A 21,516-nucleotide genomic window follows, 5' to 3' on the forward strand; every position below is an offset into this window, starting at 1 on the left:
TCTGTGGTCACTGTATCTTGTTCTCAGAGACAGAACATAGAAACACATCCTGTCTCGGAAAATGTGTGACAGCACAGCGTGTGAATTTGTACTGTGTACTGAGAGATTCAAGTGCAATAAGTAATAGTAATAATATTTGGTATACATTTAGTTACTAAAGGTGACTAAAAGATTTCTGGGTAAAAGAAATACTTCAAACATTACCTCTGAATAAATGTCACACGTTAAAATATTAACAAAACGATCAAATATTTTTGCCACACTATATATTATGATTAAAAGGCACTGAATACTATGTGGATATATATGAATACTATAACATGCAATATTCATATTAAAATTAGAAAAAGGGCAATTTTTAACAATTCACTCTAACAATCCCTCCTTTTTGCTGTTTTTGTACTTAAAATGTCCACCCATGCACCATGTGCACAAAGCTTCTGTCATGTCATTCACCTCCTATCGCTGAAAAAGTTCACTCTTGATAAATGTACTAAACATGCTTGCGATTATCTTCTCATTGATCTCACACACAGTAAACTGCATCCTACAAGTGAGCAAATCAATGTTAACAGTCAACGCAACAGGAATAACCATTTTCAAAAGAATATGCCACCACAATCCAGAGATCAACCAAGCTATCCAGCCTTGTGGTGCATCTCCTCCCGGTGTGTAAATCACACATTTCTCTGCAGACTATTTAAAATTACTGTAAGCTTGCTACAGCTGTATGTACGAACATGTGTTTCTGTGCTCATAGTCCAATTCTCAAGAACCTGCAGTTCATTTTTACTTTAAACAGACCTCACAATAGGCTGATGTGGCTGGTTCAGTAGTCTGATTTAAGTACGATACCGTTGGCCAGGGATTCATCCGAGCCCCAGGCCGAGAGGCCGGGGGCACCCCACCTCCGAAGTGGCCCGAGCGAGCCCCAGGCTCCAGGCCCCGATAAGCGGCCGCCAAGGAGTGAGCCGGTGTGTACCCGGACGCCCACCCCCAGACACAAAGAACCACCAACGCACCGACACCTGAGGGAGTCCGCCACTGGCAGGGGGAGTGGTGGGGGGAGATAGGCCTCCAAACCTTGCGTACTCTACGAACCGGGTCTAGGTACCCTTGCCCCTGGAGGGGGGAACTGTACCCAGACCCAGGTGGTGTTAGCCTTTTCCCTGCGGTGGGGAGAGGCAGACCGCCCCGACTCCGCAGCAGCAGGGAGGCCCCACACTCCAGACCCCAGTCGGACGGCCAACTCCTCCTCCTAGCCCCCCGCTCCAGCAGGCCGCAGAGAATGGGGGTGGGAGAAGAATGTTAGTTTTTTACTATTAGCTTGTCACATGTGCTTATGTTCAATCACATTTTTTATTTCTCCAGAAAAACGGCCCTTTGCAGCTAGTCAAACAGCAAAGAACCACTTACTGCTTAGAATAGAATAGAATAAACCTTTATTATCCCACGAATTAGAAATTTGGGTAAGATATAAGATATCTACATGAGATATAGAAGGAAGACACAAAGTGGTCCTATATACATAAGCAAATGAAGTTTCTATATACAGGTAACACTGTACAGAAATATTAATAGAAAAAATTGTACGGAGACATGTATACAAGTGTTTAGAGATATGTACAGTGTGTGTGTGTGTGTGTGTGGGGGGGGGGGGGGGTAATTCTGGTGAAATTTACAGTGAACAAACAAGCTGATGAGTAACATAACAATAAAAGTAAAAGAGAAAGAGGGAGAGTGGACAGCATACCCTTTGTTTCTTAATAGTTGTTGCACCCAGGAGCAGTACAAGTGACACCTTTAAACTGATGTGTGCAGTTATTTTCCTCTGAATTATTGGTTCTACCTCTAGTTTGTTACCATTAAAAACTGTTTTGTGTCTATTGTTGAAACAAACCAACTACCCAACCAACCCAGTGATGCCACTTTCTGTATTGGCACAAGAAAGGGCCAAACATGTACTAAACACTTTGAGTGCTTTTTTTTTTTTTAAATCCAGCTTCACAGACATTGTCATGTCATTTATTTAGCAGGGCTGCATACTGTAAATTGGTCTTTATACATCTAGTTTCATGACCACTTTGATAATGCATAGAGAAGTTTTCTTAAAGATAAAGAAAACTACAAAGAAACAGAAGTACAAACAGAAGAAGAGAGGCGTGTCTTATTATGCTTGAGATGAAAAACTGAAACTCAACCAAGCAGTTGTTTCAGTGTTCACAGTGTTACGTTTTGGTGTTGTCGGTGTGTTGCTTTTGGCGTGACTGTTATGTGTTTCCTGTTTTACTTTGAAAGTCTGTGTTATCTTAGTGTTTTCAGTTTACGTTTCCCTGTCTCGTCAGGTCTAATTTGCCCCAGCTGTGTTTCCCTCCTGTGGTCCATTCCCTGATTGCCCCTTCTATGTATTTAAGCCTTGTGTTTCAGTGTGTCATGGTCGCGATCTTCCCCCCCGTTGTAAATAGTTTGACGTTTTGTGTTTTGATGTAAATAAATATCGTATTTTGCTTTGAAGAAACAGTTGTCGATACTTTCGTTTTGGGATTTTTTGGTGGTGAGCTTTAGTGGGGGTTTTTTTGTGTTTTTTTTCTTTATTTTTACTTTTTTTCGTGTTGCACTCCGGTTGCCTAGGCCGGGGTGTAACATATGGGGGCTCGTCCGGGATTGCCTTCGCTGGGGGGTCCGGGGACCGCCCCAGCCTTTGTCGTCTGCTGGAGGGTCCGTGGGACCGCTCCAGCCTTCATTCGCCTTCGCTGAAGGGTCCGAGGGACCACTCCAGCCTTCATCCGCCTTCGCTGGATGGTCCGTGGGACCGCTCCAGCCTTCGTCGTCCGCTGGAGGGTCGGTGGGGCCGCTCCAGCCGTCATCAGCTTCGTCTGCCTTCGCTTCAGCCGTCCGTCTCCGCTGGAGGGTCCGAGGGACCGCTCCAGCCTTCATCCGCCTTCGCTGGAGGGTCCGTGGGACCGCTCCAGCCTCCGTCGTCTGCTGGAGGGTCAGTGGGACCGCTCCAGCCTTCATCAGCTTCGTCTGCCTTCGCTGAGGGGAGGGTCCGTGGGACCACCCCAGCCTTTGTCGTCGCTGGAGGGTCCGTGGGACCGCTCCAGCCTTCATCCGCCTTCGCTGGAGGGTCCGTGGGACCGCTCCAGCCTTCATCCGCCTTCGCTGGAGGGTCCGAGGGACCGCTCCAGCCTTCGTCGTCTGCTGGAGGGTCAGTGGGACCGCTCCAGCCTTCATCAGCTTCGTCTGCCTTCGCTGAGGGGAGGGTCCGTGGGACCGCCCCAGCCTTTGTCGTCGCTGGAGGGTCCGTGGGACCGCTCCAGCCTTCATCCGCCTTCGCTGGAGGGTCCGTGGGACTGCTCCAGCCTTCGTCGTCTGCTGGAGGGTCAGTGGGACCGCTCCTGCCTTCATCGGCTTCGTCTGTCTGGATCAAACTTTTCACTTGGTGTTAAATGTTTGATTTTTGGGTGGGGGGAACTGTTACGTTTTGGTGTTGTCGGTGTGTTGCTTTTGGCGTGACTGTTATGTGTTTCCTGTTTTACTTTGAAAGTCTGTGTTATCTTAGTGTTTTCAGTTTACGTTTCCCTGTCTCGTCAGGTCTAATTTGCCCCAGCTGTGTTTCCCTCCTGTGGTCCATTCCCTGATTGCCCCTTCTATGTATTTAAGCCTTGTGTTTCAGTGTGTCATGGTCGCGATCTTCCCCCCCGTTGTAAATAGTTTGACGTTTTGTGTTTTGATGTAAATAAATATCGTATTTTGCTTTGAAGAAACAGTTGTCGATACTTTCGTTTTGGGATTTTTTGGTGGTGAGCTTTAGTGGGGGTTTTTTTGTGTTTTTTTTCTTTATTTTTACTTTTTTTCGTGTTGCACTCCGGTTGCCTAGGCCGGGGTGTAACAACAGCGAAGAGCATCTAAAACGTAGCAGAGTATATTTGGGATGGATCAAATGACTAAAGATTGGTGCAACTTGTTTTAACCTTTGTAAATACACAAACATTTATAAATACTGTTGGTTTGTAGATCAAATAATTAACAAAGCATCAGAAAAGTGTAATGTATATAATTTTATTGAGAAATCAAAATCATAATTAGTATTAAAGAAAATTGGTGAAAAAGAAGAATTTGTAATGAATTTATCTCATCTGATATTTTTTACAAAGCCCCATGTCTGTTTGCTGCTCGTGCACTGACATAGACTAAAAGTGCAGACATGGGAAGTAACAAATCAGAATTTTCACTTAGGCTATCTGTACTTTACTTGAGTATTTATTTTACTGACAACTTCAGACTTTTCCTCCCTATAATTTAAAACAAATATCTACTTTCTACTCCTTACATTTTCAGAACAGGCTTGCTACTTTTAGTTTAGTTATTTCAAGAAAAAAAGATTTCATAAATATGTAAAATCATAAAACTCTAATTCAGGCACTTCATCCTACAGTTCCCTCAACTTCTATCTTGTTGCAATCTTATACTCTCATAGGTCATGACAGGCTTAAAATTATAGACTGTGTATTAAAGATTCCTTTTGACAATAACAGGGGCTGAAATTCATAAAATTAACAAAATGATTAAATGAGATATGAACTGGCAACAGAGCAGATCAACTCATGAGAAAAATGTTTACTGAGGTCATAGAGCCAAGGAGACCATGGTTGTATAGACTTCACCACAAGAGGACTTCATTTTGCAATCATGAGTCGCCCCCTGCTGGTCATAAGAAGAATAGTGAATCGTCATTTTTATCCCTCAGCCTGGAAAGGCTGATGGGGTATTGTCTGGCAGCATAGATATGCAAGTTTTGTGATGTGACACGGGACTTTGAAAAGGCTCAGGGGCAGCACTGGTGAACGCCAGGATTGGTCTAATAGCCAGCACTGTAAACTGGCTTCACTTTTAAGCTGTGCCCATATTCTATAAACAGTCTATGGGCAAAATGCACTGATGTAGTACTAAACTGTCACACTGTCAGCTAACCTGAATAGAAAGGTGTCTCAATTACTCTAAAAGTTGCACAGAAATATTTGCAGAGGCACAACAACACATATCTTGTAAAAGAATGTTTCTCAACATTAAATATGAAGTGAAACTACAAAGAGAAGAAGAGGGGCGTGTCTTGATATGGTTTAGAAGAAAGTCCAGCCAATCATTTCAAAGTAGAGAGCATCTAAAGAGCAGTGGAGTATATCTGGAATGGCTCAAAGGCCAAAAGGTTGGTGTATTTTCATTGACCAGTTTAAAAACTGTTGTTGAATTTCTTGCTAATAAACTTATAACAACTAGAGAAAAAAAATACTTAAGACTGCTTCTCTTCTACTGACCTCAGTATTAGACCCCATTACTGTATTTCATCTATCTTAACCATCTCACTGTACTACATTATTCCAATGGAGCACATTGCTCTCAGACTGTGGGCTTACTTTGTGCTTCCTAGAGTTTCCAAAAGCAAGAATCTTCATTTCTTCTGTGGAACCAGATTCCTTAGGTTTCCTTTTGATAAAATTTATAGTTACAGCTGAATTAAGTGACTCCGACCACCGATTAGATAGGCTGCTGGAGGACTTTCCATCACGTACTATGCACTTCTTCTCTACTCCCCATGTCTTTATGTGCTAGTACTGCATATTATTCACTCTGCCTCACAGTTTGCATTGTGTCCTTGTCTCTCTGTGTCTTGTTTTTTGTATTTTCTTCCCCCTCGGCCCCCAACTAGTTGTGAAGATGGCTGCTCCCTCCCTGAGCCTGGTTCTGCCAGAGGTTTCTTCCTAGTAAAGAATTGTTTTTCCTTCCCACCATGGCGAGTGCTGCTCATAAAGGATTGTCTCATTATCTAATATTGCAGGATCTTTGCATTACAACACAAATAAACTTGAGGTGGCTGTTGTGGCGTTATGTTGGTGCCATGGAAACAGAATTTAATTGAGTGTTGGACCCTCCCCTGGTGGATTTTACAGTGCACTGTAAAATATAATACAACCTCAAAGTATATTGATGAACAATTCTATTTTATTGAGCTACATACTATTCTATTATTATGGCTGTTTCTTTTACAGTCTGTTATGCGTTGTGGTTTTTGGTTTTTTTGCTAACTCCTTTATACTTATTTCTTAGAACAACTTATTTTCTTTGCTGTGTTTTTGATATGATTGTTTTCATATTTGTAGATAAAATAAAAACCACGTTTTGAACAGTACACGTCCCTGTTAGTCCTTTGCCTACTCTGCCCCTCACACATCACTGCTTCCTTACAATGATACTGTCTTTTATCAGCATGACTGTCCTGAATTGATGATGAATTAGTGTATTTTTTATCACTTTTGTGCTTTTCATTTATTTGTTTTTTAAAGATGTATTTGTATGTGTAGGTTTATTGTGACATTAAATTGAACCTATCAGCCTCTCAGAGGCTTGGTATTTTCTGCCTTACCTTATTTCCATCTGAGGTTCAGAACATTATGCCCCTCTATCTTTCAACAATGAAGTATCATAAAAGGCATTTTGTTGTGTATTATCTTCATGGGCCAGCAGGTGTCTCCAAATCCTCATCAACTTGTTCTGGGCGTCCCAGCTTCTCTTTCAAAACCAACATAGTTTATGGAGAGGTGTAATATGGGCAAAGAAAAGGGCTCTTCTAATTAGATTTTCCATAAACTAGATCCTTAAATAATGTAATGAGTTTACAGCCTAAGAGTTCAAACACTAAATTTACTCAGCCTTCTGTCTCCAGGCAGCATACAGAGACATTGTTTGAAGACAAATCCAGTCACGTCTCTGCTCTTACTTGATCTTTGATCCAGAGGTAAAGCAAGGCCTGGGCTGCCATCAGCTGACTGTCTTTCTAGAATGACTTCATGAGCAGTAAACTGACACCTTACCAGCAAGAGCGGCCCTCTGGGTATGACTGAGAGTTCAACTCTCTTTAAAGAGAAAGGGAGTGCACCACAAAATGTTACTTTAAGTGGATATATTCAATGTCTAATCTGCTATTTATTTATATATATATAAATATATATATATATATAAATATATATAAATATATATATACACATACATATACATACAGGAAACAAGACTCCAAATAGTGTTATTACAGTAGCAGATGTAACTTACTACACTGATAATATAAGATTTACACATATTTGCTCACCACGGCGTCTTTAATTCGCTTTAAGATGAACTGAACACAAAAATGTCAAATCCACATTTAGGGTCATGCTTGGCTTCATATTTGTTTAACAAATCGGCTGAGGCAACTGTAAAATTAGTCTGGTCTTATCTTTAATAAAAATTACTGGTTTGATAAGACCAGTGATGTTTATTGCCTTTACTCTGGAGGGATTTTTAAAAGAGCAGAACATCACCCGGCTGCAGGGACAAGCTGTCAGCTCCTGACAAACACCATGAAATGAAGAGTCGTTTTTACATGTCTGTACGTTTTCTTTTAATTGATCCTTAACCATCTAATCTGTAACAACATTCAGCTACCACATTACAGTCAAACACCAATTACAGTAAAAAAAATTAAACCAACTCTGTCCTGCCTGTGAAACCAGGTAAATAACATCTTCCTTCAGTCCAGATGGTGCCCACAATAGTTAACCTACATTATAAAGTCACGCCACAATATTAGCTCGTGATGCTTGTATGCCAGCTGATTTCACTGTACCTCCGCATGGTGGTGGGTTTCAAGGCATCAATGTAATATTTATACAACCCCACAATTCTTGGCTGTAAGGAGGCAGATAAATACATCACCTTTAGCAAGAAATCTTTAAAAACTTCAAAGGAGCCTGATGACAGGCAGGGGGTAAAAACAGGAGCTCAGAGGGGCAGTTTCAGGAGTGTTAACAAAAGCGGTATTTCCCAAATTCAGTCCACAACAAACTAAGAGCATTCACAGCAGGTAGAAGTCTTTAATCACATTTGTGCAAAGGTCAGACACTCACAACTTGAATATGAATGCTGAGGGCAGATTCAAAATCAGCACCAGTTTCCACCAAAACTCCACACAGGCTTCATTGCCGTTTCACTTTCATGTAGCTGATATTAGATGAATTTTATTATTCATCGTTTTGAAAATAAAGTATATGGTGATAGCTCTGTTAGTCAAAATACCAGACACATGTTGTCATGGAAAAGAATGAGAGAAGACCCATCCTCCCAAGAGATTTTTTAAATAATGTGATTAGTATGTACTCGTACAGACTCAACGAAAACAGGACTCTGGTTTTATGTTTGGTCACTTGAACAGCTGCTCAAAACTCATCTGACCTTAACAGGAAGTGAAAATTACAGCAAACACCAGTCTGAGAACATACATTAACAGTCTGTCCAAATGGCTAAACATAAAATCATATTTAATGTGTAATGGCAGAAAAAAAACATTAAAATTACATTAAATATTGTGATCTCAGTGATCTTTTCATGACGTTGCTGACTTGAGGTATGCAATGAGGTCTTGGCGCTCTCCCTTCTTTTTGATGCCAGCAAAGATCATTTTGGTTCCAGGAATGTACTTCTTGGGGTTCTCCAGGTACTCCATCAAAGTGTCCTCACCCCAAATGATACCTGAGGGAAAATGGTCATCAATGAGTCAAGTAGCAAGCAGGTGACACCAAGTATCAGTGACCAGTTTAATGTGTGGCTTTAAAGAGGCCACATTAATAAAAAGCATTTAGCTTGTATGCAATCTTTAAGAAAAAAAAAGGAATTAAAGCTGCCATTTATATAAGTCTAGTTTAGACTCAAAACGAATTAACTGAGGTGAAAATAAATGTCACCTAACACTTCCCACTCATTTGCCTGCTTCTTCTGAATGAATCTCACTAGAGACTTGTTACAACTCTAAACAGTCTTGTAGCAATTGAATAGTTTATTGTACAAACTGTTTGTGTACTCCAAATATTTAAGTATCTCATGGCTTGTCAGATGACATACTGCTTCACCACAAATACAGGATATCTGTTAGTGTCAGCAGGCTGCGATGCCAAAACAGTCACACTGAGACAATAGCGGAAATTTTAAAGATCCGTCCTTTTGTCCTTAAACACCCATAACCTTTAAGAGTACTTCTCTCAAGCGCTTACTGTTGCTAAGCTACGAGAACACGTCTTTATCGCATCTACCATTATCTTGACTGATATCACACACCTGCCCCTTCTTGAGTTTGAAGTTGGGAGGGGAAAGTTACAGAAGGAAGGAAAGCACCACAGAGGGGCAGTTTTACACAAAGGACTTTGAGCGTGTTGGCCCCCAGCTTCAGCAGGATTTATAGAGAAAACAAATGGCGAGGGTGCTAAAAATCGCAGGGATCTTTAGGCCTGTGTGCACAGTGAAAGAGTGTCATGAGACCTTTTATGAAACCTAAAATGGCTTTGTCATTTGCAAAATGTGAAAGAAATGTTCAAGTAATCCAACACCATTATAGTCAATGTGCACTGCATAACATAACGACCTCAGCAGGTTGTTATGTTGTTTTGGGTTTTTTTTGTTTCCATCAGAGCATCCAAGGCAGTGGCAAGAAAGATGTGGCACTCTTCCAAAAAGGGCCACAGGAGATCATTTTATTAACTTTACTTCAAGAGTGAGAAAGACCAGAGATACACCTGCAGGTACAAACTGTGTGTGATTTGAGCTGAAAACGTGCAAGCCTCAAAATGTGAAAACGGAGGATGATATGAGACTTTTAAAGCCCTAAAGAAAAAAAAGAAAAAAAAAGCTTGACTACTTTTAATATAGATGCTTAAATGGGAATCCTTTGCCTTATTAAAATTAATAAAATGGTTTTAAAAAAAAGACAGAAAAAATCTTTAGCTTGTAAGCTACTGAGACAACATATAAACACGAAATAGCCCTTTAAAGACTTCTGAATAAAAAAAACAAAAACATTTGTGAACATAGAGGTTTAGATGCAAGTCATTGTCCTCTGTCTACACACTTAGTCAAGCGAGGCAGTTTCCAGAGAAAGTCCCCGCAAATCAATTTAAAAACCTTTAAAATAACTTAGATTTCAGACAATGTCAGTCTCCCTTCTATATCTAGCATACAAATGTATTTATAATCTACTCAGAGACCCAGTGAACTCACCTTTGCTCTTGTTGGCGTCTGTGTAAGTGAAGCCTTCTGCCTGTCCGGTCTTCCTTCCGAACAGACCCCAGAGGTTGGGGCCCACCTTATGCTTGCCACCCTGCTCTACTGTGTGGCACTGAGCACACTTCTGGACAAAAACCTTTTTTCCCTTTTCAGCGTCTCCCATAGTTGACTGGAGAAACAAAGCCAACAGGAAAAAGAACAGAATGAGATGAAAAAGGAGTTTAAAAAGTAAAAGTATACAGAATTATGAAGGGCTCTTTAAATACACCAGACAGTCTTCTATCCATAGCCCAGTTAGGAAGCTTAAAGCTCTAATTTGACCCCAGCGCCATTTTGTGAAGGTCACTTAAGGACACAACTCCATAACTTTTACCATTTCTTTATCGTTGGCTCTAACTTTACAATGCATTCAGGTAAGTGATCGCATTGCCCTGTGCGCTGGCACGACGCCGAGATTACCCGGAAAGCTGACAGAAGCAGCGCAGGAAGCCGAAACTACACCGCCCTTAAAACACGTTGGACTAGCCACGAAGGGCCCCAGCTCGAGTTACTCCAGGGGGGACAGGTTGCCAGGTTTGGCGAGTAAAGGAGGACCTTTTTAATGATATTGCGCCATGAGGCAAAAGGTTTACCGAGGGGAGCCAAGGTTAATGTGCTTAGCGGAAAACGTGCTGTAATTACTAGAGCACCAGTGGCAGAGATCCGACCAGTGTTTCTGCCATAAAGTCGCTTCTACTTTGAGTTTCGAGGTTAAAAATGATGGTCTATCATCACTGGGGGAAACATTTTAGTGCAACACCACTAACATGACCCCCGGTCCCCCAAAATCCTTCTACCGCCCCCTTTTCATTAAAACTACCTACAAATCAACATTTTAGTTATCAGCTATCATTAAACGGCCAGTATTTTAGTAATTACATAACATAGCGGCTAATTTTCTCATTCTAGTTCTTAAGAGACGAACCGCACCACATCGTTTGCCGCGTAGCCTCCAACATGGCGGCAGCCGGCTGAATGACATCCCCCTCACGTAATATCAAGGGCATACACCCTTTACAACAAGTATCAACGTGTATTCGCGGTCTACGTGGCATTTTCGCCTGATTTTGACGCTTCGAATCGCTGACTCAAGCTCAGCCTGAACTCAGCTTGGGCCGACCATCGTGCTAGTAGTACGATAAGCCGGGTATGGGTCGCCCACCGGGGCTGTCAAGGATGCTTCAATGTCGGCGTACGGAAATTGCACTTCAAAGCTGCTGTGTTGCCCAAATATTTTCCCAAATCACACAAGAGCCCAAGTAAAATGTCTATAACGTTTAAATTACCTTATTATTCCCCCATAGCGGACTACGCAATGAGAACACAACCGGCTATTCACCAACGTGGGCGCTAACTCCCGCTACATACTACTGTTGCGACTCATATCCTGTTACTTATAATATAACCTCCATTCCCCTGTAAATACATTTATAAAGTATGAAATGTTACCTTTTTATGAGAAGATGTCGGGTTAAAAATACTCTACTGTAGGTAAGTAACCGTCTCAGCCTCGGCCGACAAGCAGTTTGTGACGGTCGCAAAGAAGGTCACTTCACTTTAAAGGCACCGGCTTTCGACGTCATCACAGCCAATCACGTGCCGCGAGATTACCGCTTAACCATTACGTGTCGTGTAGTATCATTTCTATGTTTTTTTGTTTTCAGTTTTATTTGTCATATGCAAGTTAGCACAAAGTCAACATCGCAATGAAATGTATTTGACGAGCAGAAGACAGTCACTCAGCAGAAAGGTACAGTAGAAGAAAAATAAATAAATAAAAAATAAATAGAAAAGAGCAAAATATCAATATGTATCCTCATCCATGTCATAGCTTTAATTTTGTATAAAGAAGTCGTTTACTTTTTATGAAAAAAATACAATTTAAACACAGAAACACTAATTTCGTGTCTATATGTAAGGTTTTACTAAGTCTTGTTATGTGTGTACACGCAAGGCGACGAGGCTGAGAGCAAGAACACGAAAGGGAGTTTTAGCACAGGTCCCAAGAATCTTGTCGCATTTCCTCCAGAGCCTTTATGGGGCAAACTGAACCTGCTTTTCTGGAGAAGTTTCGTGAAGGATTTTGGCAACCGAAAGTACTCCACGTTTAACTTGGTAACCAAAGATAGCCTTTTAATTTAACAAAACTGACACGTAATTTAATAAGTCACTCAATGATCGTACACACTTAGGTACATTTACTCTCCACAAACCAATTACGAATAGAAAATGTGCGCATAATGTTTACAAATTATTAAATAAATTATATTTTCTTCTTTTTATGTCTTCTACTTGTAGTTTCTTACATTGCCTTTTGCACTCTACATCCTTATCCCAAAATGAACCCTCACTCGCGAAGTGAAATTTATGTGCCTAAATGATATTTATATTAAACATGAAAGACAAAAGAAAATGAAAAAATAAATAAATAAATAAAAAGGTTAAGTGATAACCCTTGAGTGTTTTCTCAAGGTAACCCTATGTGTCCCCAGGATAGTAAAAAAGACTTGTTTTATTAAACACAAGGAAATATAGCGATCAACATTCACAACATGTGAAACTGGAATACTATGACAGAAAGTGGCTATAAAATCTAAACGTTTGTGCTCAGAAGGGTCATTCAGCACGTGACCCGTAAGCGCCTAAAAATACACCTAGACACCAGCGATCGCGCGCGCGCGCGCACGAACATGAAAACTAGGATGCTTTCAAAAATAATATTCTACCTCCTGTACAGCACATCATATTTTAACAGCACGTGTTTTATTTAAATATCATGGTCTGACATTATAGATATAACCCCACAACTTTTCTGGTCGCCTGTCCCCAGCACGAATGTGACTAACTCTATCATCTGTAACGAAGGGCTAGTTCCCTCTTATTTCTTTAACTAAACACACACAGAGGCAGACAGAAAGAGCTCAGGTAACTATTTCACAGCTGATCCCTGATGAGTGTAATCCTGTGTCAGGTATTTATAGAACACGATTAATAGGATTAATAAACCATCAGGGCTTCTCGTTTGGTGATAAGTCCCATTACTCATGTTAATTAACGTGTTAGTTACAAAACCTCTCTGCAGCATCTTTTCGTAACACCAGGGTATTTTGTAACACCTGCATTTCTCCTTCCCGTGCTGCAGAGGGCAGTAAACGCAAATACGTGTCATCAGCGCCGCGGATGCATTTAAAACTGTCGGAATTTCTACAATTAATTCTCTAAAGTTCTCATTTGACAGCGAACAAAGCAATTCACTTTCTAAAGATTTAAAACAAAAGTACTAAAACAAGATTTAATCTCATGCCTTATAAACATTCTCTATGCACGATTCAATTTCATTGCTTCTCTGATTCATAACGTTTTCAAATGCTTGCAAATGGCTACTACAAGCGGTAAGTCGTGAATTTTTAAGTCTCAATCTAAATAATGTTAATGAAGGAATTTACTTTTCCAAAAGCTTTTTCTTTCGAAACACGTAGATAACGAGAGCGTTATATTTTACTTAAAAAATTGCCGCGGAGCACATGAAGGCAGCATTAACAACTGCAAGCAACGCTGCTGTGTTTATCAGTGATGGGATTTCCGGATCATTTTAGAGAACCGGCTCTTTCGGCTCGCCTCACTAAAAAGAGTCGGCTCTTTCGGCTCCCAACCGCCTCTTCAGGTTGTTTTGTTGCTTTAATTAATTTATTATTAACAATAATATAAAATTATGCACAAAAAGAATTACTAATGTAAAAGAAGTGGTTTTTATTTATATATGTTTATATATAAATATATACAGTGGCCCCTAGAGACAAAACACGTACAAACTCCAAAACACATTTCTAGCGTTAACTGAACTTCCAAAACAGAGCTACCTAGATCACTTAAATTACACAATTAAAAGCATATGTGTATTGTTTGTGTATTTATACACAAGCACTCATATACATTCAAATAATTTAAAAAAAAAAAGTTCATTAACCTGTTACTACCACACACCAAATCCGGTCGTTAGTGCTTGCTGGCTTGTGTAGCCTCTAAGTAACAAAAGCTCAACACTGCGCCTAGCATTCTGGAGCACTTCTGTTGTGTTTTGTACGTGTTTTGGAGTTTTTACGTGCTTCTGAGTTTTTATGTGTTTTGGAGCTTTTACGTGCTTCTGAGTTTTTACGTGTTTTGGAGTTTGTACGTGCTTCAGGGTTTGTACGTGTTTTGAAGTTTGTACATGCTTTGTCTCTAGGGGCCAACGTAAATATACTTTTATAAATATACTTTTATAAATATACTTTTTTATTACATAAAATGTAATAAATAAATCATATAATACAAAAACCAACTAGTCACAGTTCAACTTTTAACTATTTAAATTTTCAGCCCTTTCCTTTCAAACAAATGTAAAATGAAACAACACAAAACACTGCAAACCACAACACAATTAAATATAAATTAAAATATGAAAACAAAAAGAAGATGCACATTCTCTGTCATATAGGCCTGCATGAATAAACCTTCTGAATCCTTTATCATCCGCAACTGAAAATAGTTGTGGATGACTACTATACCTTTCTAATGTGAGTTGTTGTCCCTGGCTTTCTTTCTCTGTCTCTCCCTCAAGCTCTGTTCCTGTGCTACTGTGTAACTACCGCCCCTCCCCCCTCTTCCCAGCGCAAAACACAAGGCTGGCATGTGGAGTGAAGCGGAAAAAAATTCCAGAGAGGATGAGAGAAGGAAAAAAAAAACATGGCTCGCGATAAGGAGCCGTCTCGCGTCGTTCACGTCAAAGATTCGGATCTAAGAGCCATTTCGTTCGCGACCGACACATCACTAGTGTTTACAGGGAAGCGAAGATGGAGGAGTATCCCTCCAAACAGGTGCCCGAAAACCTCGACGATCCTCCCAACAGCCGACTGTTCGTGGTGACGAGTCGGTCCATCACTGAAGATGAGCTGCGGGAAAGCTTCTACGTGTTTGGGGACATTCAGGGGGTCTGGGTTGTCAAAGACAAGCAGACAAAGGAGTCCAAAGGCATTGCCTACATAAAGTTTGCCAAGTCTTCTCAGGCCTGCTTGGCCATGGAAGAAATGCACGGAAAAGTCCTGGTGGAAGGGACTAAACCTGTGAAGGTAATGTCAATGGTTAGGTCTCCAAAAAGATTATATTTTGTCTGCTTCAGTTCAGACGGTCGATTTATAATATGCGTATAGCTAGCAAGCTAAAGGGGCGTGATCGTTAGCTGCTTTCAGTTCACGGAACCTTAATTATCTACAATCTCACTCTTCTGTGCAAAATGCTGTTTAAATTTTTAATATTTGGAACTGAGAAGACAAAACATGGAATATTTATTGGCGAGGGATAAATCTTATTCTTAACTTTACATAAGAAAATATCATAGTTGCGATTCTTCTTCGAAAATATACAATTAACGTGTATCGTCCGCTATTTTAATGCATAATTTGTGTCTCTTTGTTTGCAAATGTTGGCTCTTTAGGTGTTTATAGCCCAGTCACGGTCATCAACGAGACACAGAGATGTTGAGGATGAGGAGCTGACCAGGATTTTTGTCATGATCCCCAAATCCTTCTCAGAAGAGGACCTCAAAGAAACATTCAAAGTAATACTTCTTCTTTTGTGGTTCTGCAGCTCTATGTTTGCCTGTGTTTTAATGTCAGTATTGTGTTTCCTTTATGAAAAATATTTTTGTGCTCACGCACAGAGGTTTTGGCCATCTACCAAAGAACCTACACCAGGACTGTGATTAAAGTATTTTGCTCTAAGCTAAATATATTTATATTTGTCTATCAAATGGCCTAAAAATGCATAAACTTCTGTTAAGTAAGAACAAAAAACATGCTTTAACTATATACAGACCACTTATGCTTAGCGTATATAGTGTGTTCTTTTAGGCCATCTTAATTGAGGCTCTCTAGAACTCACTGACACCCCTAAATGCTCATTTAGATTCTTTCTGTTTTCTGTTTTGCAGGAGTATGGGGATATTGAGTATTGTGTGATCATCAAAAACAAGTTTACAGGAGAAAGTAAAGGCCTCGGCTACGTAAGGTACTACAAACCCTCCCAAGCTGCCCTCGCCATAGAGAACTGCGACAAAGGTAGGTCTGCCAAACTCATTTACTTGTTCATTAATCCTGGTAGAAGCAGCTGTATGAACATCAAATATACAGAATGGTTGGTGAACGGTTACAGCTGTGGTGACTTCTCACTTCTGTTAACACTTAGTAAAGGTTATGTTTATGATTTAAAACTGTGGAAATGATGTTATTAGCCTACAGGGCCATTCTGGCTGAGCCTCGAAGCAAATCGACAGCAACAGAAGATTACAGCTCTGGAGGAGCAGCAGCCAGAAATGATTATGCTGGCGGCTCTGAATCCATGAACCAGTACACGTTGGGTACGAGTTTCTTTGTCATCAGAATTTACTACCACAGGAAGGAAAGGGTAAAGGTCTTAGTATTATCCTCTGTCTTGGTACTGACCCTGGTGTCCTTCTTCTCTGTATAGGCGACCCTGGGAACTACACAGTCATAGATTACCGCCACGGTGATTTCACACGCTGTCTCATTGTGTCCACGCGCATTGCACTCAATCAAGAGCAGATTTTTTCTCTTTTTGACATTATACCTGGCATGGAGTACTGCGAGCTGCAGAGGGATGCCTATGGAATGAACAAAGGTTAACAGTTCAATGTTATTTATATACCTCCAACATGTTACACCAGTCAGAATCTGTTGCATTGAGGAGAAAAAAAACCCTTTTAACACGAACCATCTGCAGAATGAGGCTCAGGGACGGTAACTGTCCAACTTCACCTGTTGGGCCAAGGAATCACTAAACACTGAGCAGATTGTTGGGAACAGTAACCTCAAAGTAAGCTCTTACAGAACATAGAGCCACCAATGTTATCAATTTAATCCTCTACAGATGTGACAAGATTTTAATCATGAATGTTTTCTTAGTGTGACAGAGTGACTAAAAATATTGTATTTGTGATTATATGAGATGGCTAAAAGGAGCAAACCCTCACATTTGAAAAACTGGATGGAGCTGATGGTTATTTTACACACTACATCAGCTTTACTCTAGTTTGCAGTATCGGTTCTCTGTGGATGTTGATGTGGTCCATTCTATTTTGATGACTGTAAAATATTCCACTCTGACCTTTTCTTTGCTGTGTGTCACCTGCCTCCAGGCCATGCTTTGATTCGCTACAGCAATCTTGGGTCAGCACTTTATGCCAGAGAAAAGCTAAATGGCTTTGAATATCCACCTGGAAACAGACTGGTTGTAAATTTTGTTGACGACGGCGAGGACCGCGGCAGGTATACACACAATGCACACATAACTACACAACAGTATATGTTTAACTTTGAGCCTGCAGAAGGGTCACAAATTACTGGAGCCTCAGAGAAGAAAAACCCTTTAAAGTTAATATATCCATAAATTAAAAGATAGGAACGAAAATGCCACTGATAATTAACTGCGACCTTGTCTGCATGCCTTCTTGGCCACATTTTATTTGTTGTTAAATATTCACAGGTGAAAGTTGTCCCCTGTGGGTTGTAGTGACCGGGCAGTGTTTTTTCAGAGTGCCGTGACTGCCTTTTTAAATATTACGTGATCTCAAAGCTGTTAGCGATACACACTCACATTATTCATGAACTTCACACTCTCTCTAGTAAAAGACATCAGAAGAACAGGCAGAAGACGATCCTGAACAATATGGATCTAGTTAACTTGGCCAGGATATTAAATTTGGTGCTTGTGGACTATATAGTGACAGTGAACTGGGGCTGAGATGCACAGCTGTCATTCCCCCTGCTGTTTCTCAATATGCTATGCCTCAGCGTCTCTAACTATGCAATGTAGGACCAGTGTTTCCTTTCCTGTTCAAGTTGGCTTGAACATGAAAATTACACATCAGTAGAATACAGCGCAACACAGGAAGAAGCACAAAAAGCCATCAGAGATTAAAGTAGCATGCACTACTACACAGTACACAGTGTTTTAAACACTCTTCTTCTAAACACCTTCTGTCTTTAACATCACAAACATGAAAAAGAGTCGCTCTCATTATAGTTGCTGCACAGAGTTTTAACACTGCCCCCTTGTGATTATATTTAGCTATAACATGTAGACGAAGCCCTACAAGCGACCAGTGCACCTCTGTGCTGGGTGCTTGAGGCAGACTTAATTTTCCCATCGTGTCCACAGCTGGAAACAGCCTGTATGTTTGCTGTTGTGTGTAGTCCTGTAGGTCGGATGGCCATGCAGTTTGTTGCAGCACAGATGATGTCAGCGGTCTGGAACGGACCATCCAGCAGCCAAGTGATGAAACCTGTGAGTCATTAATTCAACATCTGATTTACAAAATTGTGTCAGGTCATCGTCTTGTTACTCTGCACATTTTATTTACATTTCAGATGGTTTTTTTTAGCAATGATAATAAGAAAATTTCTAAAAAAGCTATATTTTAATTCTTATTAGCTGATCTTTTAAAAATCTGTGCTCACATAAAGATTAAAAGTAGTTCAACAGATCAAACCTAGAATCTCCTTTTCTGAGGGATATGCAGTGTGTGAACAGTATGTGACATTTAAATTACTGATCCTGTGTTCTCTGTGTTGGTATGTACCAGGGCTTCTCTGTTGTCTCGTCAGTTTCTCGAATTCAGACCGACGCCAACCTGCCGTCGCTGAAGAAGCTTGCTCCGCCTGAGAGCAAAACCAAGGAGCGGCTGTTTGTCGTGTTCAGCCCCTCCCCGCTGCCCCCCGATGTGTTGGAGGATGTTTTTTGGTAAGTGCCCTGTGGTCTGACTCAATCACTAAAAGTAAAAAACAAACAAAACAAAAAAAACCAGTGCATTACCGGGACGGTTAAAGGTCTGCTTGATCACGACTCTTGGCTCAATCAGTGCAAACTGCTGTGGATGATAACATCAGGCTAAGTGCTCTTAAATAACAGAGTAAAGCTGCTATTAAACCAAACAGACAGAATTAGCAAATGTTCCTGCTTTACAATTAAATGTTATTTGTTCGTCTGTGCCTCCCTGTGTCTGTCTGTCTAGTCGCTTTGGCTCCCTCATTGAAGTCCACTTGGTTCCAGGGAGGAAAGTTGGATACATGAAGTATGCAGATAAACAGGTAAAGCTCAGATTGAGGATAAACTTGTGGGTTTTATTAATGAAGGAATAGAATGTAAGTAAACTTCAAACTCTTCTTCATCACTGTGTTCATCTCTGTCAGTGTGCGGACGAGGCCATGGCAGCGCTCCACGGACGCGTCGTTAACGGGGTAAAGATGAAGGTGATGCTGGCTGATCCTCCCAGAGAGGAATCTCATAAACGTCCTCGTACCTACTGAAGCCTACATGACACGAACCAGTGGTAAGTGTGCAGTCTTCTACTGCAGGCTCACCAGTATGTGCAATTGGAAGTATTTTGGAAACAAAATATATACACTGTACACGTAATTTGTCTGTTTACATGTTTGTTTAAGAAAATATCAGACACACTGCCAACGAGAATAATTTCTTATATTTTTGATTAGGAATTCTGATTTATTTAATCCAACGTGTGTGTGTGTGTGTGTGTGTGTGTGCTCTAGTGTCAGATGCTTCGGGTATATGTGTTGACTGACCACAAAGTAAAGACGCTCTTAACAAACGTCGACAAAAGATCAAAAATGAAGCATATAAACACAATAAGTACAAAAAGGGAAAGGATCAGGGACAGTGTGAGGTGACGGCTTGAAGTAATCTGGGAGTTCAAATCTCAGCTGCGTAATAGTGGGAAACAAGCGTAACTCTTGGCTTTCTACATCACATGTCAGGGTCTGTTCAGCGACAAGAAAGGCTCAGTGTGTAGGCAGGCTAACCAACTACAAAGGACCAGTGCTACTTCATCAGTTCAGAAGGAAGAAAGTTCTGCAGTGCTGTGATGTCTGATCCAACAGGTGGTATCATGGAGGCAGGTAGACGTGCAAAAAGAAAACGTTAGGAAGCACTACACAGACAACAAAGTATTTATGAAATAAAACACTAGGAAACACCAACTTTCTGGATTTTTCCTGATATATTAGCAATGTCACAGCACGTGTTGTACATAAGTGTTCTTGCAATACTAAGTCTGGTCAGTAAAGCAAAAAAACACAGATCAGAGTCTTCAAATTGTGTTGAAGGCTTTCAAAGCCTGATTATAAGCTAAAAGAATTCAAAGTAGTAAAAGAGTATTTATTAATCATATCATTAGAAAGTTCTATCATTATACATCAAGCTTTGCACCCCTACTCTGCTTCCATTGCAGGTTATTAGTTTAGAATATTTAACCTCGATGTTACCCACAGCGAAGGCCCTTTATGATTTATTTGCAACTTAAACTGTGTGAGAGCTCCTTCACGTCACCCACCTGTGCACTCCTGTGAAGCTCTCTCCTCATGAGTCACAAAAGCGACACTCTAACAAGATGTCAAGAAGTTTCTGATGACAGTCGTTTCTCTTCCTGTGAATAACACTGCAGCTTCTTGTTCCCCAGGCGACTGTTGCCATGACACAATGACACCTGACCTGACAGACCGATATCAAGACCTTCTCCCGACCTCTGACACGACCTTTGACACCTGTCTGACCTTACTCCCGGTCAGTGACCTTGCAGCGACTCACTGATAGGACGCTCCAGTGTTATAACACTAATAAACTGAAGTCTTAATCGTAAACAGTCTGTGAATAGCAATTGTGTAGTTTGTGGTCAGTGTCATACTTTCGTGCTTTCTAAGTGCAAAATGTCAGCCTCGACACTGCTCTTTGATTTAACAGATTATTTAAGAAACGCTGACGTGAGAAGTCTCATGGTTCGGGCAGTGTGCAGCATTTTACTTTATGAAAATCTGCAGGCAGGAGGCTGCAGTTTACTGATAAGCTGTGAAAAACAGGCTTTATAAAGCTGGATGTGGACAGTTTGTAGTTCACATCTGGTCCTCCTTATTTGTCTGATGGTACGCTCTGTAGCCTGTGCAGGTCTCGGTTAAAAGGTGGTGATTTGAATGACTGTGAAACTTTTTTTTTTTTGTCAATAAAAATATAGTTGAACACATTGTCTGTCTCATCTCTTCTTTTACAACATATTAACTGAACAGCTAATAAAAAATAAATTATAAAACCATCATTTCTCCTGCTATGCTAAGAAGCTTGCTAAATTAAAAGGTCATGCATTCAGTTTGTAGTTTTTAAAAAAATATGTGATGATGACCCAGAGACCATCTGGATACTGGGTCTTCATTTCCTTCTGTTGTACTTGTCTTTGTCCTGCAGTGTCCCTCTGATGCTCTAAAGGGGGAAGCCCTGTTTGACTTGGCTATTCACCCATGTGCATATATCTGACACTAAAAACCT

General features: G+C 40.7%; 3 protein-coding genes across 7 annotated transcripts; 2 read left to right on the forward strand and 1 right to left on the reverse strand.

Annotated features, from left to right (window-relative positions):
• The first annotated feature begins 2,231 nt into the window (after positions 1-2,231).
• On the forward strand, positions 2,232-3,746 carry LOC309720803 (uncharacterized protein). The gene is made up of 2 exons (XM_082557976.1): positions 2,232-2,436; positions 2,632-3,746. Exon 2 carries the CDS (start codon positions 2,800-2,802, stop codon positions 3,514-3,516), a length of 717 nt encoding a protein of 238 aa, XP_082414102.1. The 5' UTR covers positions 2,232-2,436; positions 2,632-2,799; the 3' UTR covers positions 3,517-3,746.
• Positions 3,747-7,413: 3,667 nt separating this feature from the next.
• LOC309720571 (cytochrome c) lies at positions 7,414-11,707 on the reverse strand. Of its 3 annotated transcripts, none has more exons than XM_082557606.1 (3): positions 11,578-11,707; positions 10,084-10,258; positions 7,414-8,565 (listed from the first exon to the last, which is right to left on the reverse strand). In XM_082557606.1, exons 2-3 carry the CDS (start codon positions 10,250-10,252, stop codon positions 8,420-8,422), a joined length of 315 nt encoding a protein of 104 aa, XP_082413732.1. In that variant the 5' UTR covers positions 10,253-10,258; positions 11,578-11,707; the 3' UTR covers positions 7,414-8,419. The 3 variants fall into 3 exon arrangements, with proteins under 3 accessions (XP_082413732.1, XP_082413733.1, XP_082413731.1); XM_082557607.1 differs by lacking the exon at positions 11,578-11,707 and adding an exon at positions 10,549-10,651; XM_082557605.1 differs by lacking the exon at positions 11,578-11,707 and adding an exon at positions 10,463-10,554.
• Positions 11,708-14,764: 3,057 nt separating this feature from the next.
• rbm45 (RNA binding motif protein 45) lies at positions 14,765-21,217 on the forward strand. Of its 3 annotated transcripts, none has more exons than XM_082557603.1 (11): positions 14,765-15,236; positions 15,602-15,724; positions 16,097-16,223; positions 16,397-16,522; positions 16,633-16,803; positions 17,321-17,450; positions 18,378-18,468; positions 18,767-18,924; positions 19,196-19,271; positions 19,374-19,513; positions 19,959-21,217. In XM_082557603.1, the coding sequence occupies exons 1-10, from the start codon at positions 14,961-14,963 to the stop codon at positions 19,488-19,490; spliced, it is 1,395 nt and encodes a 464-aa protein (XP_082413729.1). In that variant the 5' UTR covers positions 14,765-14,960; the 3' UTR covers positions 19,491-19,513; positions 19,959-21,217. The 3 variants fall into 3 exon arrangements, with proteins under 3 accessions (XP_082413729.1, XP_082413730.1, XP_082413728.1); XM_082557604.1 differs by having other exon boundaries at positions 16,633-16,671; positions 20,660-21,217; XM_082557602.1 differs by having other exon boundaries at positions 14,766-15,236; positions 20,660-21,217.
• Positions 21,218-21,516: the final 299 nt, after the last annotated feature.

The sequence above is a fragment of the Aulonocara stuartgranti genome (genome assembly GCF_965226115.1).
Source record: "Aulonocara stuartgranti genome assembly, chromosome: 13".
Lineage (NCBI taxonomy): Eukaryota > Metazoa > Chordata > Actinopteri > Cichliformes > Cichlidae > Aulonocara > Aulonocara stuartgranti.

Coding starts and splice junctions, on each gene's coding strand:
- LOC309720803 (XM_082557976.1), top strand. CDS start 2,800: ATGGTCCGTGGGACCGCTCCAGCCTTCGTCGTCCGCTGGAGGGTCGGT.
- LOC309720571 (XM_082557605.1), bottom strand. CDS start 10,498: ATGCATTGTAAAGTTAGAGCCAACGATAAAGAAATG. Junction 10,259..10,462: donor GAGCCAACGATAAAGAAATG/GTAAAAGTTATG, acceptor TTGTTTCTCCAG/TCAACTATGGGAGACGCTGA. Junction 8,566..10,083: donor AGACGCCAACAAGAGCAAAG/GTGAGTTCACTG, acceptor ATTTTCCCTCAG/GTATCATTTGGGGTGAGGAC.
- rbm45 (XM_082557603.1), top strand. CDS start 14,961: ATGGAGGAGTATCCCTCCAAACAGGTGCCCGAAAACCTCGACGATCCT. Junction 16,804..17,320: donor TGCCTATGGAATGAACAAAG/GTTAACAGTTCA, acceptor ACCTGCCTCCAG/GCCATGCTTTGATTCGCTAC. Junction 19,272..19,373: donor TGAAGTATGCAGATAAACAG/GTAAAGCTCAGA, acceptor CATCTCTGTCAG/TGTGCGGACGAGGCCATGGC.